Here is a 27,508-nt window from a genome sequence, read left to right as displayed (position 1 = left end):
TCAAATAGGTTTTTTCAATGAAAACCCTTATTTTTCATGTTGACAGCTGAAATATTATACATTTATAATATACATTATTATATTATACAAATTATTATACATTAGTTATTGTACTCAGGTAAAATCTACATACCATAATCCCGCATAACTTTAATCCTAAAGCCACATAACGGAAACCTATTAACCTCAAAAAAATCCAGAATACATAAAATATAAATCTTATACCACCATATTCATAATCTATCAACTAACCTTGAAATAAAAGTCAAGATTATTTTCAAGGACAGAATGAAGGTTACTATTCGATTCCTTGTTGAAAATTACTATAGATATGACCTTGACCTTGTTCAACCCAACTCTACCTACCAAAATCGCGGAGGTCCGATACTTTTTGATGCTACTGTATAAATATACACATACGCCTTTGAAGTATATTATTAAGAGTCTCACCTGTACCCTTACAACTGGTTCCCCGTTATACTGTACCAATGTGTGCTGGCCTGTTATACTGTCTCCAGTCTTATATTGAGTCCTATTAAGTTTTTGGCTTTGGAACTATTACAGCATTGATTTACGCTATCGAAAGACATGATGTACTAAAAGTTGGACCATATTGACCGAGTATACTTTCCAATAGCGAAAATAGCATAACCAATTACTATTATAACTGGTACCCCATTAGACTGACTTCAATGAATCTTATCTTAGGACCCATTTAGTTTTGGGCTTTGTTCCCATGGAGACATTTGTTCAGAATGCCACGAAACGTATCATATCAAAAATACAGCTAAATTAACCGAAACCACTTTTCCCATAGGCGTCTTGTGTGGACTATTGTTTTACAAACAATTTGATTAATATTAATGATTCAATGAATAACATTATAACATTGATATATCGAGATGTGTAAAACCTATAATTCTATATATTTTAGCATTATCCAAAGTCAACGACGGGGACATAAAGAAATAGAGTGGCTCCATATTTTCTTTAAAGCAAAAACAATTTTATTTATATATTATATATTTTTTAAAAATTTTAGTTACTTTTTTTAACTATTCGTTATGATCTAGTGTTTAAATTTTTCATTGTGGTGTAATCTAAAAACTAATTAGTTGTTTATGCGAGGTTCAATATTTAAAAAAAAGTATAATATTGAAAAATTTTTATTCGTTTATTACATCGACTAATGTGGAGGAGTTACATTTGGATCAAACACGAAAAGCTCACTGTACAGTCGAGAAAATATTACTGGCTTTTAGGCAGAAAATCTAATTCTCGCAGCAGCAATGGAGTATTGGAGATAACATAACCTGAAATAAACAAGATAGTTTAAGCCGATATGAGTGAAAGCAAATAAACAATGAAAGTAAGAGGTCTATCCACGTCTGTACACAAGAATTCAAATATCGAATAATTATTATTATTATGAAGAAGAATAAAAAGAAGTTAAACATAGCAGTGTAATGGAATTATAGAGTCGCAAAAGAATATTATAACCCGTGGTCATCACATCGTACAATAGTGCTCAAAATTATAAGGCACCCCTAATTTCGCTTTATTTTATTTAGGATTTTTAAGCTTTACAGTGCCTTGAAGGTTTGAAATTTCTACTTACAAACAATACACTTACATTCAATACTTACATACAATGCATCTACTTACGTTGAATAATTTAGATATTTCAGTCTGGTTTTTATTTGCTTTGAACAAACGAATAATTTGTCATTTTTTTGTTTTGAGCACTACTTTCCTCCCCATAATTATTTTTTGAATGAAATAACATTTGTAGAGTGTTTTAAGTGCAACGATATCGACGATACTTCATTGTTTCAAAAAATATTACTTTTGAAATTCAAATCTGTATGAAAATTTTGTAGTGAATCAACCCTACATAGGATCGACATTTTTTTGTTTAGAAAAACACCAATTTTGATTAAAAAAAATATTGGGAATGACAATTCAAAACTCCAAGGCTCTGTAAAGCTTAAAAATTCTAAAATAAAGCGAAATCAGGGGTGCCTTATAATTTTGAGCACTGCTGTAGTATAGGTGCTACACATAAGCATATTACATCATTACGCAATAAATGTTTTCGAAAATAGAATCGACCAAGGAGCAATAGTATTTTCTAGTATTTTCCTAAGACTTTCGATTATATTGGACACAACATATTAATGGACACAGTATTTTTGAGAATCTCGCGTTAGAAGATATAATGTTAAAATATCTTGCGAGCTCTGCATAGTATCTAAAATCGATAAGCATCTTTGTAACAGAGAATGATTAAATGCAAAATATGCTCGAGCAGAAGAGGACGAATAATCGTCCATCTCGGATCAAAAATAAATTTGATGATTAAAAGTGCCACAGCGAAGGTGGAATGGCGGACATTCAACATCATGATAGTTGCTAGTAAGTATTTATATAATAAATTAGAAATTATTCAAGATAAAAACGACTTAAACACTTGTATTAGTTGAGAAGAAAATAAAAGAAAAAGAAATGAAGAATCAGCAGAAAACATAATTACTTAATAATAGTTAATTGACTGCTAACTGCTATAAAAATAGAAACGTACTGTGACGGTAAACGTCTTGTTAGCGCTATCGCCTCAATCATGCGGCTGCCTGCGAGGGCAGCACCTATTGGTTGGGGAAAATAGAAAAAGGGAACTCGATATGAGACGAGACGGAACGCGTGCGAATATAAAATAACCAGTCGAGGACTAGCCATTGGAGCATCCAACTGCAGTTATTAACAACTAGAGTTTTCCCGAGTTTCCGAGTGCTGAAACGAGCCAGCTGAATTGAACAGACATCTACAAAAGCTGTACTTTTGTCGTCACTGTTGTGAGAGTGCGAGTGTGTGTGAGTGAAAGGTTTCGCCATCGAGGACGAAACCGAGAGTGCGAGACACTTCATTCAAGGACTGACGTCCCGGAGGCGGATAAACGAACTTTCTTCTCCCCCTTCTAATAGTGCGACCGATAATAAGGTAAGCTGGCCAGCTTAGTATTGCGACTTTGTATATGACTGCGCGGAGCGAATTATTAATCCCTCGTACTCTGTAAGAATCGGCAGCGTGCATGTATTAACTCTGCGAACAAAGAGCTGTGAACGCTCCGGCACTGCATGTTATTGTCGCGCGCGCGTTTCGTAAACATAAACACGCGGGCCAAGTATATTGTAGAGTATAAGTAAATAAACTAACTCGCATGTGATTCGAATTATAATTTCACTGTTATCAATTCTAGCCAGTAGTAAGTTGGTTGACTGACTCCCGTCCCCTCCTGCTCTCCAACTAATGAATTTGAATACTTCGATATCACCGGGCGCATCTCGATACAATCGCCCGTCGAACGAATTATCTGAATAAAACGGAGCATTCACCCCGTTACAGTACTTATTTAACAAAGTCTTATACTATGTAGAAGATGGGGATAAGGCACGAATATGTATAAACTTTTATAACAGTAGTAAGTCAGAGAGAATAACAATCTCGAAGATGTGCATTTTGATGTAGAAATAGATTTGATGCGGAGAAATGGTAATATCATCAAAATTTTATTCTTGATAATAAGCTACAGTATAGAAGAATGTTATAGATATAGGTTAACTAAGCATCAATATCTTCATCAATAACTGGCATGAAGACAGTCAAATTGATTAATGGTCTTACTTGACCTTTAAAACATAACAAGATATATATTTTTTTTGTTAGAGGAATGTTTGATGTTATCGAAAAAGTTATCGGGAGTGGTACTCCTGTTATAAGAAAAGGTAGTTTAATTAATCTTGATTTAACCATGATATTATCACTTCTACAAACTAAATATAAATTTCTATTGAAATATCCAGATGTTGTATGGGTAATTATAATTTTTATAATATAATCTGGTCCGAAACCTAATACTGAAAATTGTAATGTAATTGGCATAGATGTAGTTGCTTGATTGAATAAAAGCATTCCATGAACTTTATTAGCTGCTTTAAGGCGTAGCCTCAAAAATCCTTGCTGAAATGTGGTGTGAATTTCGGCATGTTCAGACCTTTCCCTAATAGTTTGTTCGATAACTAATTTTGTTTTTTTTGGAATACTGAATTTTTGTTGAGTATATATAAAATTGAAGTTCGATTGTTGATTTGTCTGTATGCTAAAATCTGCTGTACGTTTCAATATTTTCACGCTCAAGCCACCACTACATGTAATCATTGCAATAGCACGTTCTTCTTGACCAAGTCGACCGTACTGAAAATCATAAAATTTCTTTTTTATTTAATTATTCTTAAATATTATTAAATCATAAATGATTTTTAAAACTTGATTTTTTGAAAATGAATCTTATATAATTAACTTCATATTATACAATTTTATACTAATATATAAATGAAAAAATCATAGTGTAGTATTATAAAAATGTTATCTTTCATACTAAAAACTACATCAAATAATCGTTGAAGAGAAAATGTTCGTTATCAAGATTCATGGAGAAGCTGATGACTAGGACTGCTTGGAACATCCAATACTAAATATTACTTATTTACGTAACTTGGGCTATACCATATTGTATTACATCAAGAGACGTATTGAAGGAGAAGGGGCTGTGGATCAATCTCGGACAGTTATGCGTTAACAATTTTTTAACGCTCGTAAACTCATTTTTAACTCCTACTGAATTATGATTAAAATTTATTTATCACGTTATAATTCGGTCTACTCTGATTTCGCTCAACTATAATGATAAAAAGAAGGAACAACGTTCTACCACGGAATGACGTGAAAATCCTTTGATGATTTTTGTATAATTGGATGAAGAGGTAGTCGATGTCATGAACAGAATTTATTATTTAGGAATAGGTCCCTTAAATAAATCACAAGAGGCACAGTAGTGGCGCACTCGGCTGTGTCTGTAAGGATATTTCTTCCCCTCCCTCTTTGCAAATATTAACTTAGGTTAAGCGTAATATGTAAAGAATATGAGAATGAAGTTATGATGCATACATAAAAATAGAAATAATACAATATTCGCCAAAGATCGTCTGCGCAGTATGCTCTTTAAGCCAGGGCGAATACTTGATTATTCTGTCTCGAGAGGATGGTGAATTGAGCAGGAAGGTAAACAACTTCCGACGAGCGCTATGATTCAAGAGAGAGGACAGTTGCGGCCGATCTGGGGGCGCAGCAGAGCGAGCAGTGGTTGAGGGACTCCACTCCCTCGTCGCAATGATCGCAGGCAGGTTGTGCTCTCCATCAAAATCAAGCGCAACGAGAATAGAAGTTGCGGTCTGGAAGAGAGAACCTCGAAATTCAGCAGGCAAACCATGGACCAGGATTTCAGGCTCATCAACCATCGCAAACTGGGCGTCGCGAAATTCCTCCTGCGTTTTGGTTCAGAGTCCACAAAGCTTCTCAAACCGCTCAGAGTTGAGTTGCGCTTTATTTGCGTGATGCTCCACGTTCAGCTGTGACTTCCTGCGAAACCATTCCGGTACCTCAGACATAGCAGAGTAATTAGTGTTCTGTATACGCGCAGTCAAGGAAATCTGTGTCGAATCTATGAGCATCTGCGAGGTGCAAGAAGTTGGTGGTGGCACCATATACCCTGGAGTCGAAACCATCTCAGATCTGTGAAGCTTGGTGATCGGCAGCAGTGATGGTTGTGTTGGCGAGGCAAGACGTTTCCTGGCAAGTGCTATGATAGAAGGGGAGTGTCCAATAGGTGTGGCGAAGATGTCCAAGGCGGTATTATTTAGAGGTGTGTCTTCATTCAACGAGCAGTTGAGGCAGCAATTAAATTCGGCAGAATTATGATCGACTGATCTTGAGTTAGTTAGGTGAAATACAGAGATTGTGATAAAGGGAATTACAGGAGTCACAGAGGAGTAATTGCTCAGGTCGTCGCACGATCAATCCGCACTTGGTACACACGTGGCTTGACATAAATAGGCAAAATAATTTAAAATAGTTTGGAAATGCTTATGATATTTGCAAATTCGCGCACAAATTCAAGTGGCCCAAGGGCGCGAGCAAATTCAAATGACGTGGTGGCACGCGCAACCTACCAGCTATGATAAACTAGAAAAAGTAACATCTACCTAGGAAAAGCGAATTATCATAGAAGGTGTAGCGGAAACATCAAAATTCGCGAGAAAGTGGTTCTCGCAATAATAAGGAACGCAAAATTGTATTAAGAGAAAATTTGGCGCGAAAAATTCGCGAAATAACTTCACTTATCTCCGGAATCGCAAACGACTTAAAATTAATGATGATCAATAAAGAAAATGATAATGAAAATGAAAATGAGGATGAGGCTAGATAGAACGCAGTAAATTTAGTCTTAAATGATGATAATTACAAATTAATCTTAATGATGATAATTACAAATTCGCAACAAGTATGACATATAATGAATGGTAGAATGAGCGAATACAGAGTGGCGACAAGATGAAAACAAAGAAAAATCTCCCTCACTTAACAAACAAGAAGAAAAAGAAAAAGATTGTGATGTTCGTATCACTTATAAATAAAAATAATTCGAACTCTCGTAATTTAGCTAATGAGTAAGAATTTGTTTCCGATGATTTTACTCTAATTTCAAGGATATAGATAAATGAAACAAATATAATAAATAAGTAAATCAAATATATATAAGTAATTGTAAAATATCGAGGAATGTCAGACAATGCCCTAGTTTCTTATGGTGCGAGTTGTCCCATAAGCAGAGCTAAAGTCTTTCTTGGATAGGATATAATTCGGCCCAAGTTTCTTATAGCGCGAGATGTTCTATAAGTCGAGCTCAAATTATAAGGAAAGGTTAATCTTGCTTAGTAAATCACAATGAGAGAAAGAACTTAGGTGTTGATCCAAGTTTATTCAAACTCATGCGCTCACTTTGCAAGGCTAGAAGTGAATGAATCCAGCCTGTGCAAAGGTGGGCCTATTTATACACAGATTTTCCCGCTTATTATTGCAGGAGAGATTTCATCGAAAATTCGAGAGACATTCGCGAATTTTGAGAAATGATTTTTCTTCATTTACAAGTAAATAACCATTAATATTAAGTTTTTTACACATGTAAATTTTACAGAACTAGTTATTTGTTGATTTTATACAATATATAATTATCGCCAATAGTGTCGTCAAAAGTTATTAACTAATAAAGTTAATTAACGTGATATTACATTATTTACAATAGAAAATTATTAAAATTTCATATAACTTTATAGTTAATTAATTTTGGAAGTATTTTCCAAAATTAATTATTTAAATTAATTAATAACATTTGAATTATGACTAATTTTTCATATTTGTAACGGTTTTCTTTTAATTTTAATATGCGATTATTAGGTTAATTATATAAGATTTCTAAATCATAAAATTGTCATTATCAAGTATTAACTTAATATTTTCGTTCTATATATCGCTTATTGTTTAAATAAATTATTAGTTGTTTATTTATTAATAACAGTTGTTATTTAGCTGTTATTAATGAAACCAATTCTTACTCATGTTCTATGCTTATTCATTTTACATATAAATTATTTATATTTTTCTAATATTTCATATGTTAATAAATAAATTAACTTTACATATCGATATTCGTTATAAATTTATGATTGAATAAGATATTGTGAATCTGTATGTTAAAATCTATATAATTGATACTTTGTTATATTCAAATTATCTATAATTAACATATTTTTCTCAATGTTATGATTCATTATATCTATGTCTATTATTTGTGACGTCACGCTATTTGTTTTGACTCGACTCTTATTTGTACACAGTCGCGTAAACAGTGAGGTAGCGCCGCTTAATGTATTGTTTTGACTAAACAGATTAATACGTTAGACTAGTTGCAGTGATTTAATAACAGCTCATAAATAGGACCGTTACAAGATGCTTAAGCGATGATGTTCGTCGTTGGTAAAGCAAAAACGGCCAAATTCGTGATGAAGTTTCCAGGTGCAGCTATGGTACGGCAAATTGATCCAGTAGAGAGATTGAACAGTTGAGAAGTGTTGATTGTGCGTCATGTAGATCAGGTTATGTTGTATCGGTTGCGAAAGTAATGCAAATTCCAGGGCAAGATACAAATAATTATGCAGAAAACGGCGTACGCTTGTTGGCTTCGTGGGAGATGCACTATCTGGAACAGTTTACTCGAAAGCGTGATGCAGAATGGGTAAATAAACTGTAAAGATGGAAGAGCCGTTGAAAAGATACTGCGATGACTATCAAAGAGAGAGAGAGAAGTGGGAGCTGCATGTGCATTTTCGTTGCCGATTTTCGGCAGTGTTTGCTAAAATTTTGCGGGAGCCTTTTCTAACGGTTTATCCTGAGTTTTCCCGTGACCTCACCAACGAGATTATTACGGATACATGCTCCGTGCGCGAACGAGATTTGTGAGCAGTATTGTGTTGGCTGTGTTGTTTCCAAGCCGTCCTTAGTAAATACCCGGCACCGATGCCTGTGGGCTACCGGTGTGGCTACGCAGTTCATGCGTGAGCAGCCGTTATCGCTACCCGCAGGACTTCCGAGTAACAAGAACAAAAGATCGAGTAACAGTAACAGCAGGATAACGAGTGGCCGAATTTGGTAGATCAACCACATTACCCGTGACAAAACGACGCCCGAAGCATGCAAGAGGGAGAGAGAGAGAGAGAGAACCGTAACACCGACTTCGTTGACCATTCCCTAACATCGTCGCTGTTATCATTGTTGTCGTCAATGTCGTTGTTGCTGTGGTTGTCTTCGTCGCTATTGTTGCTGTTATTGTTAATGTTGTCGTCGCTGTCGTCTATCTGCTGCTGTTGCCTGATGTTGCTGTTACCTATTGCTGTTGCAGCGCACATCTCGCTAACTGTCACTGCTGTTGTCCAACCTTGTCGCACTCCTAGCGACAATAGCTGTTTACGCGTGCATCCGCGTCACCTCGTCAAAAACATATACACACCGGTGCCGGATAAACAAACAAAGCCGGTAGCTGGAAGCGATCAAGTCAATAATACAATCCACTCCGCGCACAAGGCGCGTTTCCGAACAATACTTGTCGTCGAGGACGCAGATAAAAAAACTCCAAACAAACTGTAATAAATGGTACGCGTGACGGTTCGCACTGTATCTCAGCAAATACTGCCGAAAATCGACGCGACGGTACGTGCTCAGCTCACAATCTTTTCTTTCTTCTTCTTTTTTTTAGATTTTTATTAGAATAATTGTTTATTTTATTAGAATAATAGTTATTAGAATAATTTTATTAGAATAATTGTTCAAATTATTCACGGACATTGTACGCTCCTATGTCCTACCACGTTGCAATTACACACAAACAGTCCCCCGTACCGTATTTCAATTGCTTCTAAACGTATCATTTCTTTGAGAGCTCTGCTGTGGAATGAAGCTAAGGGTTGCTATTGAAGCCGATGCTAGCGAAGCCTGTGCGCTCTGCTGAGCAGGTACGGTTTCTTTCGCAGGTTGGCTCGTCGCCGGCGGTTGCTGCCTGCCGGCCGCAGCCACGGCAACTTCATCTTCCTGGTTTTCGCTCTTTTCACCTTACTTTTTCTTTGGCTATGCTTTCTTCTTTGATGGCTCTATCAAAACTTCTTCTACCCCATGACTAAGGTCCTCAATAACTCCTACCAATTTCTGCTTACCTTGAGACTTCTTGGTCTCAGTGTATGCAAATTTTGGTATTAACGTTGCGTCAACTGTTGACTACCGTTGCTACTTTTTCCAACGTGATATACGATCTTCTAACGCCATTCCTGCCTCTTTAAAACCGTTCAAATCTTCAAACGTTTTTATCTCAAGGTACCGTCTGTATCTCGGGTGTAAGCCTTCTATGAGAATGACTGATAGATGCTTAATCGAAACCGGTTGATCGAAATGACCCACCATCGTCTGACAAGCCACTATGTAATCAATGATTTTCTTGTCTCCGCCTTGCGTTCTCTGTCTAAGCTCACCATAAAGCTGTTTTCTGTCACAGAATTTGCCAAAAAAACTTTTTTTAAAGTCTTTTAGCGTCTTCCAATTGCCACGATTTACCTCATACCACGAGCGTGCCTTATCACGGAATACGCTACCTATCGCGATAAGTATCTGCTCGTCAGGGATGTTGTAATAACACTGGCAATCGTTAAAGCTTGACAAAAAACTCAACGTGTTCATACCATCTTTTACCTGAAAAACGGAGTGACCAGGCAGTGAGTGCGCTTATTCCGTCTGCAAGTATACCATTGATATACTTTACTCGCGGAGGGCTGTTCTATCTGCTCGATCTCTCTACCTTTTTTACCCGATCTCTTTTTAACGGTCTCTCTTTTCGCGTATCGTAACTATTGGTATCTGACAGGCACGTACTCGCATCACTTATCTGGAAAATCTCTACTTTTTCCACTTGCTTTTTCTACTTCATATTAACTATACTTTTCTTACCTGCAGCCGACTTTTTCTTGAATGAAGTCGGTGCTCGTGTTTCATTTGTAGTGGCTGCCCGTACCTCGCGCTTCAAGTCGTCTTCAACCCAAGAGTTGACTCTTGGCGCACCGTGTGTCATTGACTCGCTGACCTGCTAGAATCAGCGTTGATACGCGTACTATCTGCCCTACTCATTGTGCGCTCGTATACGCTTGCTTAGTCGCAGCCGCGGGCATCTTTAGCGCCACGTGGTTGCCAGACGGTCTGGCCTGAGGCGGCAATGAAGTCTGCTGCTCGGCCTGAACCCCCTACTATGCACCGTCTCTTTTTTCACTCTAAAAACTGCATTCGCATCATTCGCGATGCCCTGTCTAGCTTCTTGCTTATAAATCTAGCGAGGCACGGCTGTAAGGGCCCCCTAGATCTGGCTTAGCACACTAGTGCTACGCTCACCCTAATCTCGCGCGTCCTACTCGCGCGCGCATCTCTCTGTGCTACCTAACGGCAGACGAGCTGCCGACGGCAACACATTTTTATCGAGTGCAACCATGCTTCTACCCAGCGACTAGATTTGCTTGCAAGGAATGGCTGCGCACGTTACCAGCGGCGCTTGTTCTTGCTCGCGCTGCAATACAGCTGCCAAGGGCGCAGCAGCCATCGTAAATTCGTCGCTGAAGTGCATTGCGCTTTGTGCATCGTCCGCTGATACTTCCTGCTGTTCATTGTATAGCAAATTCGGGGTTCGGCCAGATGCAAAATCGCTCGAATGCAGCGGCGGTCACAAATCTGGTTGCTCCTTAATTAACCTTTTAAGGACGGGGATTTTTAAGTTAAAATTTGACTTTTTTTTTGCACAATATTTGTGCATAAAATGAAAGAATATGTCACGTGGAGTGCCTGACAAAATTGGTGGTCGATATATCGACCCGTCCCGTCCTTAAAAGGTTAATAAATATCTAACATATCGGTTCCGTAGGTCTTCCAAATCGCAATAGCGCATCAATTCTAAGAGAGCAGCCGGTTCTGAAAATGGCAAATGGTAAAACGGCTCGCAGGAACAAAGGGATGATCAAGGCTATGGGCGAGCACGAGGGAGAGTTTTCTAGCCGACTGATCCAAAAAACTCACTGATGACGAGAGACAAATGCGAAAGTCTAATACGCGGTCAGTAACTATTTCCACTTATTAGGCGGCGTACAAAAACACTAATTGGTTGCGCGTTGCACGCCTGCCTAAGCCTGCATAGTGCGTGCATACGTGCGTGCTCTCCTTCTCTTTCTTTCTAACTCTCTAACTCTCTCTCTGTCTCTTTTTCTCTCTCTCTCTCTTTCTCTCTCTCTCTCTCTCTCTCGAAAGCTTTTGATTGCATCTCCCATACTCTTCTCCTGAAGAAACTCCGCGCTATCAATGTCTCTCATAGCGCCCTTACCTGGTTCTTCAACTATTTAGCCGATCGGACTCAGTCAGTAATAGAGGAAAATGGCTCAGTCACTCAATGGCTTCACGCTGCCTTTGGCGTTCCCCAGGGTAGCGTCTTAGGACCTCTGCTCTTCGCAATCTGTACAAACGACCTGCCGAAAGTACTTCAGTTTGCTAAGCATATCATCTATGCTCATGACACGCAAATATATGTCCACTGCTCACCCCATGACCTCAAGATGGGCCTAGATCAAGCCCAGATTAATGCACAGGCAGTAGCCGACTGGGCAGCAGCAAACTGCTTCGACATCAACCTAACCAAAACTAAAGCTATGATTATTGGCAGTGAGGCATACGAGGTGTGATCAAAAAGTAAGGTGAATTTTGAAATTTAGCGGGCTACGTCCGTTCGATCTTCGACTTTTTTATTTGGTTATGTCGGTACACTCGTCTAGAATATACGTTCCAAATTTCAGCTTTGTAGTATGTTTGGTTTGTTTGTGAGAGGCATCAAGGATAGAAGTGTTTTGCGTGCTCCACGATTTGCTGCTGTCTAAAAACATGGATCAAAGAGTTTGCATTAAATTTTGTGTGAAAAATGGAATCAAATGTTCTAAAACACTTGAAATGCTGAAAGTGGCATACGGTGAGTCTACTTTAAGCCAAAAAAATGTTTACAAGTGGTATAAACTCTTCCAAGAAGGCCGAGAAGACACCGACGACGAACATCGTTCTGGACGCCCCAGCACATTAACAACTGATGAGAATGTTGAAGAAGTGAAGAAAATAGTGTTGGGAAATCGTCGAATTACCATTAGAGAAATTGCTGATGATATTGGCATCTCATTTGGTTCGTACCAATCAATTTTGACGAGTGTTTTAGACATGAGACGTGTGTCAGCGAAGTTTGTTCCGAAATTGCTCAATTTCGACCAAAAGAAACGTCGCATGAGCATCGCCCAAGGGCTACTGAATAACGTCAACGATGATCCAGATTTACTCAACAGGGTTATAACAGGTGACGAAACATGGGTATACGGTTATGACGTCGAGACTAAGACTCAATCGTTCCAGTGGAGGCATTCTGGATCACCAAGACCAAAAAAAGCACGCCAAGTTCGATCAAATGTAAAGGTTTTGCTTACAGTTTTCTTTGACTGCAGGGGCGTGGTGCATCATGAGTTCTTGCCACAGGGTAGAACAGTAAATAAGAAATATTACCTGCAAGTTATGCGCAATTTTTGGCTAAAAGCAACACAGTAACGATGCCACAGGTACCGTATTCCCCAGATCTGGCCCCCTGTGATTTCTTCTTGTTCCCAAAACTGAAGAGGCCCATGAAAGGACGGCATTTTGCCACGATTGAGGAGATAAAGACGGCATCGAAGGATGAACTAAACAAGATCACAAAAAATGATTTTTTGAAATGCGAGGATTGGAAAAAGCGTTGGCACAAGGGCATTATATCCGAGGGGGATTACTTTGAAGGAGATAAAATAAAAATTGATGAATAAATAAATATTTTTTGAGAAAAATAAAAATTCACCTTACTTTTTGATCACACCTCGTATATTGCAGAGATTAACTTTGCTATTCTGCCACAATTTGTGATAAACGGCATACCGATTACATTCTCAAACACAGCCAAAAGTCTTGGGGTTACTTTGTCCTCCACTCTCCAATGGAAGTATCACACTTCCGATATCATCCGAAAGGTTCATGGCTCTCTGTCTTCTTTAAAATTCCACCGGAAATCTATGTCTTTGAGCATGAAGAAAAACCTGGTCGGAACTCTTGTATTTCCAATCTTCAACTACGCCTCGGTTGTTTTTATGGACCTTGATAAAGAGCGCTGATCTGATCTTTAGGTCGCACAAAACGCCTGCGTCCGGTTTGTTGCTGGGTACATTCCATATATCCCAACAAGTGACCTCTCAACACATGTTTCATTCCACCAGTTGAAATTAAACTGGCTCTCACTTGCCTCCATGCGTAACATCGCTCTCGCCAGACTCCTGTACAAGGTCGTTTGTGACAGTGCGCCCGCCTATCTCGTAACTAACTTGTCTCTCCTTGATGAGCAAACCATCAATAGTAGATCCACAAGAAACCGGCCAGCAGCTTTCCACTTCCGCGCTCCACGTACAGAAACCTGGAAACGCTCATTAGCTATCCGTGGAATGGACCTCCTTAATCAGCTATCGGTCACGTCCATATCTGCTGACAGGCAGCAAGAACTGAGGCACTGGCTCTTCAAGCTTATGCAGCTTCTTGAGCTCCAAAATTTTAAAGCGAGGGTTATAAACGAGCACATGGTAAATATCCCTGCCTTTGTATTGCTGCCCGAGGCTCAATATCCCTTTCATGTTGCCGCGTTCACGAAGACATCAGCCTACCTATTGGTACCGGGTCGTTATCTTTGATATGATTTCGCCAATAATATTTAGCTTTTGGTTTTAATCACCTTACTTTATGCACCTGCGTGTACTGTACAGCGATTAGAATTGTACACGTTGTCAGTCTAGTTTAATCCATTAGCTCATAAGACTACTTGATAATAATGCGACTTATTTTGTACACACACGAGCGGCTCTTAAATATTGTTATAATCATGCGTTTTCATTTCTCCCTGTTTCTATTATACTACATAAGTAAGAATTTTCTCATGTCATCGTTAATATACTGCTATTATCATATAGCCATTGTAATACTTGAATCGCTTGTATATCACACAACCATACAGGGTCATATCCTACGGTTTAATAAAGTTAATATCAATATCAATATCAATATCTCTATCTTTAGCTGCAACGTTCTCACTTTCTCTCTCTTCCGGTCATCTCGGCCAGTCTCGACAATCTTCGGCGGCTGGAAAAGATATACAGTATTAAGCGCATAAAAAAAGTGCGCCCAATACTGATCACTGAGCCTGGACGAGGGAAAAGGGGAGATGGAAAGGGACCCACGGAAGCAGGCTACTGCTTGCTCTCATCACATGTGTGACAGATATAGATATCAGATCTATAGTCTCCTATATACACGGTGTCTCATTTTAATCTATGCAGCCAAATCTCTTCGAATGCAAGCCAGATACAAAAACATGGTGTAGAGGAAAATGGTTAGTGCCAACTTTTGGTCACCTTCAATTTGACCTTGAGATAATTTTTCAAGATTATTTCAAGGTTACAATCATTTTTTACGTCCAAAATTTTACGTCCAAAACCGTTCATCAAACATTTTTTTTCGTGGACTCCATAAGGATCAATTAAGATCAAATGCTTAAAAAATGGTCTAAACGCGAAATGTCATAGTTGTCACAAGTAGAACAAGCCTTGATAAACCCAACCAATCAAAGGATATTTTTCTTTGTAGATACAACTCACAATCAGTATACCGCATAGCTTTTGCACGATAATTACCATTACATTGCCCTAAAACCATTATCAGCTGGATATTTCACAGACACAATGATAAAGGAGTTTGTATGTAAGAGCAGACCTATTAATTCATTTATGATTAAATCTCAAGAAATTACCCTCCCACATACAAAAATTCATGATTTTATGGGAATAAACGTTACGTAAAAAATATAAAGTAAAAGAAGTTTTTATTTTTATCATAGATATTTTCAAATGAGTAAGCTTCCATGTCCTAAACTAACTAACACCCTAATCTAGCATCGGTTATTTTTAGCTTATAAACAACAAATTTTTCTTATGTCAAGCTCTCACATCCAAAGTCCACCATCCCCAAGTATCTTACCACTTAAAACTTTCAATTTTATAATCTTCAAATGACAGACTCATCAGTTTTTCAGTGTACCAAAAACATATATACAAAAATTTGTTGAATTAATATTATTGTTGCATTTTACTATTGCTGTGAGTATAATATATTATAACTATCTGACAAGTAAGGGATTATCTATGTCATAAGCATCTTGTTACCTGACAATTATGCTATTCAATACTACGATTTGTTAATCATATCCGACTTATGGCGCTAGCGCATATATTGAAATTTTTGATTATTAATTGCCATATTGAATTTTGTCATAATTTTATTGGTGTACAAATTAGAGATAAAATTAATGGAATTATTCAATTATATTGCATGGACCGCCACCGAGTAAATGTGAAGGACATTAACGACGAGAAAAATCGTCACAAGTAGCTTTTTAGGCAAATAGATTGCGTACTACGCTGACGTGGGCAGCCAATGAGATCTATGAAAGGATTATCGCCGCAGATTTTCAAGTCGTTTGTACAGTTTTCTACTCAAGTTAAGATATTGGATGGTTCTGAAAAAGGAATAGCGATATTTTTTCACAGACGTAAGTCTGGGCATAATCGCGACAATTGTGCAGGTAAGGCAGATGTTACCGATTTGTGGTTAATTAATTACTCGTTCTTGGATACTTTTAGATATAGTTTCTTTTTTGAATTAAAAATAGGAATCAAAATTTCTAAACTGGAATGATTTTTCTTTATTTTCCATCCCTTCACCTTTTAAATGCCGTTTATTCATCCTTCTATGTAATTTTAGTCGCGTGAAATTTAATTTTATCACAAAATTCATTGAATTACCCCATAGTGTAAAGCTTTTCTGCTCCCCGCTATTAACCTTAATATATGACCTTGAAAATTGAATTCAAGAAAACATTCAATTTCACCACATAATACTTTTCTTTAAACCTTATAACTTTTGTAATGACTATTTTACTGATTTCTGCAGATTCAGAAGAGTTATTTGAGTAAGAGTGTATGCATTTAAAATGGGTAAATCTACATTTACTTTTTCATTAGTGGTGATATTTAATCACTTGTTTTTAAAAGAGCGTCGTAGTGAGAAAGGTCATAAGTAATTAATTGTAGGTTTTTGCAATATTTTTCGATCTCTATCAGAATTTCTTACTAATCACCGATATTTTCAAAAATACAAGTGATTGAAAAAATTTTTAAAAATTTGAAAAATTGATACTTATTAAAGTGCTATAAAAAATAGAAAATGACTTTATAAAATTTCGCAACGCATAAAAAATTAGTATTTCTCTTAATAGGAAATTTAAAAAAATAGCTTTTTTCACAAATTTTTCTAAAATTTATAACTGGTAGTGTACGAGGTGTGATCAAAAAGTAAGGTGAATTTTTATTTTTCTCAAAAAATATTTATTTATTCATCAATTTTTATTTTATCTCCTTCAAAGTAATCCCCCTCGGATATAATGCACTTGTACCAATGTTTTCTCCAATTCTCAAAGCACTTAAAAAATCATTTTTTGTGATCTTGTTTAGTTCATCCTTCGATGCCGTCTTTATCTCCTCAATCGTGGCAAAATGCCGTCCTTTCATGGGCCTCTTCAGTTTTGGGAACAAGAAGAAGTCACAGGGGGCCAGATCTGGGGAATACGGTACCTGTGGCATCGTTACTGTGTTGCTTTTAGCCAAAAATTCGCGCACAAGCAACGATGTGTTAGCAGGGGCGTTATCATGGTGCAAAAGCCAATTTTTATTTTTCCACAAATTCGGACGTTTCTGGCGGATTGCTTCGCGCAAATTGCGCATAACTTGCAGGTAATATTTCTTATTTACTGTTCTACTCTGTGGCAAGAACTCATGATGCACCACGCCCCTGCAGTCAAAGAAAACTGTAAGCAAAACCTTTACATTTGATCGAACTTGGCGTGCTTTTTTTGGTCTTGGTGATCCAGAATGCCTCCACTGGGACGATTGAGTCTTAGTCTCGACGTCATAACCGTATACCCATGTTTCGTCACCTGTTATAACCCTGTTGAGTAAATCTGGATCATCGTTGACGTCATTCAGTAGCTCTTGGGCGATGCTCATGCGACGTTTCTTTTGGTCGAAATTGAGCAATTTCGGAACAAACTTCGCTGACACACGTCTCATGTCTAAAACACTCGTCAAAATTGATTGGCACGAACCAAATGAGATGCCAATATCATCAGCAATTCCTCTAATGGTAATTCGACGATTTCCCAACACTATTTTCTTCACTTCTTCAACATTCTCATCAGTTGTTGATGTGCTGGGGCGTCCAGAACGAGGTTTGTCGTCGGTGTCTTCTCGGCCTTCTTGGAAGAGTTTATACCACTTGTAAACATTTTTTTGGCTTAAAGTAGACTCACCGTATGCCACTTTCAGCATTTCAAGTGTTTTGGAACATTTGATTCCATTTTTCACACAAAATTTAATGTAAACTCTTTGATCCATGTTTTTAGACAGCAGCAAATCGTGGAGCACGCAAAACACTTCTAACCTTGATGCCTCTCACAAACAAACCAAATATACTACAAAGCTGAAATTTGGAACGTATGTTCTAGACGAGTGTACCGACATAACCAAATAAAAAAGTCGAAGATCGAACGGACGTAGCCCGCTAAATTTCAAAATTCACCTTACTTTTTGATCACACCTCGTATATCTACATCTTGTAGTAGCGCAGATTGGGGAGAACTAATTGGGGAGAAATTCTCAAAAAGTTTGTCCATTTATATTGTCATCGAAAAAAATCCAACCAAGTAACCATTCATGAATCCACACCAGGCGTTGTTGCTCTAGCGATGTTGATGATTAACTGATCAAAAGCAGTGAAGGTTTTCATCTAATCAATAATGGCAGTTATGCCGATTGAAGCTTTCATTACTTTTAAATCTTACGTTATCAGAGAAAAGAACAAATTGAATAAAACTTTGATCCAATTCACTCATTAGTAAAAATCATTGACAGAAATAAGTACGTTCTGACAAATTATTGGATGTTAAAGCTTGAACTAAGGTAATATCGCATAGATAATTTTTTTGGGCTCGCAAAATCTTTAGAATCGTTGTCTTGAATGCCCTTTTCTCACACTATCTGACGCGAGTTTACGTGAAGTACTAATATTACCAAAACATAAATGTTATTCGCTCCATACTCATGATATCGTCATTGGCGACAAAATGACCATTTCGTGCTCGTATTTTTATAGTCCGAATGGAATTGGCATTTGGGTAACGTCTGCGTCGGTATTTCTGTACATAAAGTCTAGCAGCCATATCATAATTGCCACGCCATTCTTCGAAAATCAACATTATATCAACAATTTCAGTAGGAATGAAGTCAGCCATATCGAAAACGATTACACAGTGTACAATGTACACAATGTACTTCTATGAATAATAAGCTTTCTCGTATAAAAAAATGGTAATGAATTGTTTTCTATTGTGATAACAACTTATTGCTTTATTTTGTAGAATTTATCGGTAATATCATTGATATAATTTGATTTAATACAGTGAAAAATTATTGTATAAATGATTTTATATGAGTAACGGAGTTACAACCGTTCCTGTATTGGAATAATTCGCGGTCGCCGGTAAAAATTATTTTAAACAGGAGTTCGGGAGGCGCGAATGCTTTTACGATTAAATGACACGCCGAGCATTAACACGTAAATCGCGCAAGTTGAATTAGGGATGAGGAGTGACACTGGTGAAAGACGACTGTGACAGTCATTTAACATAAAGGTTTTTACAAGGTATTTATTCAAAAGAAAAGAAAACAAATAACAACAATATATATGTGACAAAATTCAATGACTATCTAAATGCCCGGGCGATCTAAATCTAAAGGGCTGCCACCCGATTTCCTTATGTACCCTTAATATTAACACAGCAATAAAATCATGCAGAGAATTAGTCGATCACGGCCGATGGAGTAACTGGGATATCTGTCACGTTGCCCCCTGGGAGCTGGCGTCCCAAACATGCGCCAAAAGAGAGAGAGAGAGAGAGAGAGAGAGAGAAAATCACGGTACCGACCTCGTCCGTTGTCTCTTTGATCCGTTGCTGTCACCGTTGGTGTCGCCGCTATTGTCGTCGTTGTCCTTACTATTATTGTAGTGTTGCTGTTCTTGTTGTCGTCGTCTACTGTTATTGGTGTTGCTTATGTTGTCATGATTGTCAGTGTTATTGTCGCTGCTCCTGTCACTATTGTTGTTGCTGGTGTTGTCGTACACCTCGCTACTCGTAGCTGCTGCCTATTGCTACTGACGCACTTCTTGCGGAAATGGCCGCTCACCTGAGCACCTAAATTACCTCACCGAAATCTCACGCATACAACGGTACCGAGCAAAACTTCAAAAAAATGGGCGAGCGCGACCCAGCCAATAATAACTAAAATCACTTCCGCGCACCGGGCATGTATTTAAAAATTCCTCGTCGGCGAAGTAACGGGAAAATTCGGGAAAAAACGTTAAAAGAATCAGCGCACGTGACGGCCCACTGCATAAACTTGCAGATATTGACTAAAGTCGGCGCACGGGTGTGCGTATAACTCCTTATTCTTTTTTTTCTCTTCTAGCTCTTTCTCTTTTTGGTCTTTTATCTCTCTCTATCCCTCTCTCGCTCTTCGTCCCCTAACCACCTGTACTCTGTCACTCGTTCTGCACCGTACCTCAACATAAACAAAAACAAGCTTGAATGTGTACTCAACACGTACATATCCGCAGCTTGGCGCGATACGCGGACATTGGTGAGAGCTTGAACACAAACACTGACCATGTCATGATTCTCCGTCACACGTAATTGATGCAGTAAGAAAAAATTATAAGAAATTCAAATTGACTCCAAAAATTTAAATGTAGTTTTGTTCTGTTCATTATTTTGGCAATTAACTTTTAGAAGACTGTAAAATTTAGTCTTAGGCAATTATAAGATGGGCATTCGGAGCTAACCAATCCAAAAGGCCAGCCCGATAATTAGTAGAGACTATGGGCTGTTCAGGGAAACCGAACCACGTCGCGAGACACCTACGTACATTAAATCTGTTCGTCCACATAAAATCGTTTTGAACCTTCATTTCTTACGAAGACGAACATGAAATGGTTATCACTATTTCAATTAACACCTTACGCGCATACACAATTCCACAGGCACACACAAATACAGCACTTCGTGATCGCATTTGCTGCGCGAATATATAAAAAGAAATAGCGCTCACACGCGAGCTGTATATCGCAGTCGAGTAGATCCGAATCAGTGTCCGCAAACATACTGGATGTCGGTGCTTCGCCGTGGAACAGCCTCGGCGAGGTCTAGGAGACGGCAATCAATACCCGGAGCTCTCGAACACGCCGTGGCGGAAGGAGCAGCATATCTTGGTGGACTTAACGTTTAGTCATAAATTTTATCGGCTGATGCATGACTCAGCAAGTGGTCCCTATAAGGAAGCCAATGAAAAAAATTTGTTTGCTTTATTGTAGCCGCAAATTTAATATACCTATTTTTTGAGTTATGAATTCGAATTCAAATGAGAAAAAGATGCAGAGAGTAAATTTGACTTTGACCATCTACAGGTCAAGGTCAAATTGACATTGGCAGTCACTCTTTTTTGGGTGAAATTTGTATTTTTTATCATTTCAACTTAAAATTTGGTATAAGTGTGTGTTATGGTGCGCTGAATACGACGAAAATAGAGAAATTGATGCACAGGATTCTTTTTACCTTCAAAATTGATATTTCGCAATAGCCACTATTTCTACTAAGCCCTATTTTAGCCATAGCGTTACCCAGAATTTACGACGTGGACATGGAAAATTGACGATCCCTTCAGGGTGCTTTATTTCCGCAAGTCTCCTTGCCTCTCACGTTGGGGTGTTTTATTCCGTAAGCTCCTACTGCTCGACTGTGGAAATCTAATTTCCTGGTAATATCGGTAGTGCGACACATTTTGAAGCATGGGTCTATGCATAATGTGTAATAGCGTCAGCCATTCTTGGCCGATAATCCTTTCCCGCTATCACCAAATTCTTTGAGGGGGAGGTAAGAGAGGCGGTGTATCGCTCCCAGCAAGGCAGAAGAGGAAAGACGATCGCAATAAACATTCAAACCTTTTACCAACCAAATATGTTTATTATAAAATCGCTACCTCGAGCGATGGCGAATAAAACAATCTATCAAACCTTAACGTAATACACAATAACTTCTTATCACTAAATGAGATGACCGGCACGTTAGCGCCTTGCCATCTCACGACTGGCTAGATATAAAAGAATGAAAACTTAATCACTAATTCAGCTGTGCCGGCCCGCGAGGGCCTGGCAGAGCGCACAAGTCGCGAATAGCCAAAAAGGGTTCAAACCGATTAAGGAAGAGAAACGAGAGGAGAGAGTATTACCTGTTAATTGGCGAAGTCCTCTGGGCTGGCGAGTTGACCGTCTCTCTGCCGGCCGGTGACCTCCTTCGATATGGCGTGACTGGTGGACAAAGGGCCGCTCTCGAGGATACTTTTCTGGTGCGTTAGCTGGTATGCTCTCGCTTGCAGGATCAATTCCTTAATGTTCGCGAGAAGTGACTCAATAGTGCGTGAAAGACTGCTTCTCACGCCCTCCCCCCTCACTTGCCTAATCGGAGGCACGCGGCACCGCCAAGTGTGGCAAGTGTTGCGCGCCTAGCCGCACTATAGTTGCACTATAGCAACACTCTCTCTCTCTCTCTCTCTTTTTCTCTCTCGATGACGAACGAGAGCGCATGTTGTTGCGCACTCCTGGCCACTAATACTGTTGTTGCTCTCTTTTTCTTTCTTGACGAAGAGAGAAACCGATGCTGAAACAAAAGACTGGCATCAGGCACGAAACACACATGCGCCAGATGCCCGCCATGAGCCCTTGTCGATATCGGAGAGAGAGTGAAGGGACGGACGGTGTTGGCCATGACCAGCCTAGACCGTTACAAATGAAATGTTACAAATGAAGTGGAACATATATAATTTGTTCACCTTATATTTTGACTTATTCTGCATAAGTAGCATATTCTTTTTATGGAGTGCTTTGGAAAATGTTGACCTGATAATTTGCTAGAAGATTCATTGCTGTAACGAGCATTTTCAGTAGGATCAAGTTCCAATAATGTTCTTACGATTTCCATTCCGAATGATGGAAATAATCGAGGTTCCTTTTTTCATTTTGTATCAAACATTAGCGTTAGATAAGGATAGATCGATGAGATGGAACAAAAGTTGCCGATACCACTTCATTATTTTTCTTATTAATGCTGTTATTGATAATTGCCTATCGATATTGTCTACACCACCTATGTACGAGGTCTGTCCGGAAAGTATCGGGCCTACCTTTATATTTTCGTGCTAGCGTTATTCTTTATCATCTGGTGGCTGGCATCCTTCAAAGTAATCCTCACTTGATTGAATAACACGATTCCATCGATGTTCCCACTTTTCAAAACAGTCCTGAAACTCACTTTTAGGGATAGCCTTAAGTACACTCGTCGTATTGTTTTCAACCCTTGTTTTGTCATCGAATCGGTGTCCTTTGAGTAGTTTTTTTAGGTTTGGAAACGGCCAAAAGTCACAAGGGGCTATGTCGGGACTGTATGGAGATTGTCGAAGTAATGCGATATTGTGTTTGTTCAAAAACTGCTGCACAAGATTGGATGAATGCGCTGGCGTATTATCGTGATGGAGAAGCCAGTCACCACTTTCCCAAAAGTGCGGCCGTTTTCTTCTTACTGCATCACGCAAACGTTTTAAAATTTGAACGTAGTATTCTTTATTGATTTTCTGACCTGTTGGTGCATATTCGTGGTGTACAACACCTTCACAATCGAAAAAAACCATCAACATTGACTTAACATTGATCCGACTTTGACGTGCTTTTTTTGGTCTTAGCGATTCAGAATGCTTCCACTGTGAAGATTGTTGTTTTATTTCAGGATCATAACCATAAACCCATGATTCATCACCTGTAATAACTTTTATAAGTACATTATCATCATTATTGGTCATTTCCAGATTGTCCAGAGCGATTTCTAAGCGAATGTTCTTCTGCTCTTCTGTGAGAAATTTTGGGATGAATTTCGCACACACGCGTTTCATTCCTAAATTTTCGGTTAAATTTTTTTAAATGATAGTTTTTGGTATCTCAAGGTCTTCTTCTAGTTCTCGCACAGTCATACGACGATCTTGTTCGATTGCAAGTCGCACCCGCTCAATATTATCTGCCGTTTTTGTCGTCGAATATCGGCCGGAACGAGAATCACTATCGATAGAAGTGCGACCATCCTTGAACCGTTTATACCACTCTTTTATTCGTGTTTTGCTCATACACTCGCTTCCTAAGGCCTTTTGCATCATTTCAATAGTTTCCGAACTCGTTTTTCCGAGTTGAAAGCAAAATTTGATGCAAATTCGTTGATCTTGTTTTTCAGTCATTTTTAACAATATCAAAATCCGACAAACGCGAAAAAGGCACAGCAAACAAAGACACGCTGCGCATGAACTATACGTTCGGCAGGTGTCAGTAAGTAACCAATAGATTCGTGAGGCTTTACTGTTGACGTTTTTGTCCGGTAGAGGTCGCTCGAACACTATGGCGCGAAGATATAAACGTAGGCCCGATACTTTCCGGACAGACCTCGAATAGGTTATAATCAATAACACATTTTAGTTTTACAATATCTTTCTTTGTTTTATAGTGCTTTTTCCAGTGATCTCAAATTGAAGTTGATGTATACTAGTGAGCATACGAACACTACGTTTATCTTCAAATTTTATCGCTATCAAATATCAGTATAAGCAACTTGTACCTTTTGTATCTGTAGGAGATGTGTACGAATTGTCCATGACTCTTATGAAAATGAAATTGTAGAAAGTGAGTGACAATATCGCGTGTAATTTTGAAACCAAACTTACCGTAATATGTGTCTGCAGCAGTATAAAAAAAAACCTAATATAAATTCAGTTTCACAATCTACGAATATAAAAATCTTGATGCCAAAGTTTTTCTTCAAAGGAAGATATTATTTGAAGTGAAGCCTACCTCTCTATAACAACAAACTTTTATCTATGCACACATTTTCTCCTGGAATAAGAGTATCAACAATTTTTTTTAGATTAGTGGTCAATTATCGGCTTTATTTTTGCTAAAGAGTGTCTCACATTTTTTATATTATCATAAAAATGTAATTATCGTAAAATTTAAGTATATTTATTGCAAGATATTTGAGAAAAAATTAAAGTGTGAATCATAGGATCTGTAATCTAAGAACTTTTCAAATTGTCATTGCGAACGTGGCTCATTAAAATTGAAAGATCAAGAAAATTTTTTAAATTTATTATTTATAAGAGGTTTCCAAGGTGACGTATAATCATATGATGTTTCATTATATTGTATTTTTTAACTATTCATCTGTTGTATAATTTTTTCAATTAAAGAAGAATAAAAGTAATTGAATTAATCGTTTGGTCTATTCCCTGGAATAAAGATATTTGGATTTATTTTGGAACTTTCTTCGAAATCCTTAATTGAGAAAAATGTAGGACTTCAAAAAATTCTTCTTTGTTAGAATAATTTTCTAAATCATGTCATTGATTTCTTCGCTTTTTGTATCTAGATTTTCCTTCCGTTCAGACTCTCTATTACTAATTATAAGAGTATTATTTTCAACCAATACAAAAATAATATTAAAATGATTGTATGTGTGAACCAAAAAAGACACTTTCAACAATGGAAAAATTATATTCTAAGCAGCGACAATTCTAATTATAAGTTTTCAAAGGTTAATTTTCTCTTGCGGATTTGTAAACGCCGCTTATTGACGCAATTTGGAATTAAAATAAATCTAAAACACTCGTTCTAATAAATACGTGTCTAGTTTTTATTCCACCTATAACAATTGTACTGTAATAGTTTAATTTGACCTTGAGAAAATATTTTCAATGACAAGGATCACACTAGAATGTTTTTACATTTTTTTTCTATATTTTACACGCCAAATTTTGCTATAAAAAACATCAAATAGTGATATGTATGTGGTGATCCTAAAAGGGACCATCCCCGTCCTCTAAGACTCAATCGTCTTATTGTAGAAAGTATACTAAATGATTTATTCAATGATTTATATGTTCATTACAGATGACTACGTAAACTTTAAAATTATCACTAAAGATAAAGGTAAGGTTATGAAAATATATCACGGCTTGAGTTAGAAAATTTTTGCTACAAAAGTCTCAGTTAAACTTTATAATTGATCTGTTATTCAGAAAAAAAGATCAAGAAAAGATTAAGATTACCTCTACCTGATTTTTGTAGGATCGACCGGACTCCACATATGATTCCTTATCAGAATATAGAATACCCCGCTCTATCCGAACCTGAGATCAAAAATTGGGGTTCCAATATGACAAAACAAAGTTGACCTTAAAGAACAAGTTTATGGTCACATTGAAGGTCACCATCAATCAGCCCCCCCCTCCTCTGAGCCCTACAACTTTTACCTGAACTATTTTTTGCTATCAAGTTTCCGAAAGAAAATAATCGACCCCATCGATTCAAATGAACCACCTGTGACGGAGAATCACGGCTCGACCGTTGCTCTCCGTCGGGCTCTCACTGATCCCCCGTGCGCCTTGCCGAGCTGAGAGTGTGCGCTAGTTGAGTACACTCTAATCGCTCCGTTTTTCTTTTTTTTGTTCTTTTCTTTTGAGGTGCGACGACTACGGCAGCGATCGGAGGGAGCCGACGTGGAGAGCGCAGCGAGAGAGAGATAGATAGAGGATAGGCGAAAGCCAGCGAGGCGTCAGTAGACCTGCGCGCGCATCTCGCTGGCGTGAAGAGGAGTGATGGCAGTACCCGTTGAGCAGCCGTACGGTCCGCCGCGCGCACATTTTTTTTGGTTTCCTTGGCTCCGTTGGTGATTAGTGAGTCCCCGCGCCGTCGCCGAAGACTCGTGGTTCTCGAGGATACGTGCCCGGTGCGCGGAGTGTGGGTTGTTCGGATATTTGTCCGCGGAGGTAGCGGAGCCGGAACCAGTGCACGTGGGCAACCGGCGAGGTGACGCGGGAGTGTGCGCGCGTGCAGCCATCTTGGTGAGTTACGGTGAGCGAGAGTTCCTCGCCGATCCTGGGCACGAGTCGAGGCACAAGCCAACGCAGACCTTCAGGCACATACACACTCAACAACGGCCAGCTACACACACGCATTCGGAGACTATTAACACACCGACACACCAATACACCAACACACCAACACGTCAACGTCAACAACAGTTACAACAACAGGAATAACAACGACAATACCAATAACAACGATAATATCAATAACAACAACAACATCGCCAAGCCTTAATCGGGAGGAGAATTGAGGAGTAGAAGAGGACCAGTATCTATCCATCCGCCTTTGTTTTTCGTTCCAGAACGTTTCGCCGTCAACGAGGATAAAGGTCGCCGTGGTTTCGTCTCTCTCTCTCTCTCTGGTGAGCGCCGCCCGCACTTCACATCGGCTCCAGGTTTTTACAGTTTAACTAACATAATTTTGTTGCACCTCTGCGAGCAACTTGTTCCAGGTGATGTGTTGTCCAAGGGGCAGCTAGGCTTGAGCTAGTTAGTGCATAATTTGCCCTGGAATTACACATTACCTCAATCTACAGTTGTCACATAACCTGATCCACCTTAATCTGAACGGACGTGAGACTTCAGCAGCTACTGGTTTCATCTATCATCACTACATTTATTTGACCTGCACACCGGTTTCCTGCAACATCGGCTACTAAAACACATTATCATCGCCTACACACCGCTTCGTGAGAGAGATACATCAAAATCGCTAATCTTATTTTACCCTATCTTATCTAATTCTCGTCTCGTTATCC

At 38.5% G+C, this 27,508-nt stretch overlaps 1 protein-coding gene across 2 annotated transcripts in view; it reads right to left on the bottom strand.

The window, feature by feature from the left end:
• Window positions 1-3,599: 3,599 nt before the first annotated feature.
• Window positions 3,600-27,508, bottom strand: part of LOC131663400 (Bardet-Biedl syndrome 1 protein homolog) — a 517,955-nt gene continuing 494,046 nt past the window's right edge. For both annotated transcript variants that reach the window (XM_058933792.1, XM_058933793.1), the window contains one exon: window positions 3,600-4,251. In XM_058933792.1, coding sequence (XP_058789775.1) covers window positions 3,619-4,251 — 633 coding nt within the window. In that variant the 3' untranslated portion in view covers window positions 3,600-3,618. The remainder of the gene's footprint in view (window positions 4,252-27,508) is intronic.

Source organism: Phymastichus coffea, unplaced genomic scaffold, assembly GCF_024137745.1.
Source record: "Phymastichus coffea isolate CEN01 unplaced genomic scaffold, Cenicafe_Pcof_1.1 PCOF00035, whole genome shotgun sequence".
Taxonomy (NCBI): Eukaryota; Metazoa; Arthropoda; class Insecta; order Hymenoptera; family Eulophidae; genus Phymastichus; species Phymastichus coffea.
The sequence above is the reverse complement of the archived record's forward strand: the minus strand, read 5'-3'. Positions and strand labels throughout refer to the sequence as shown.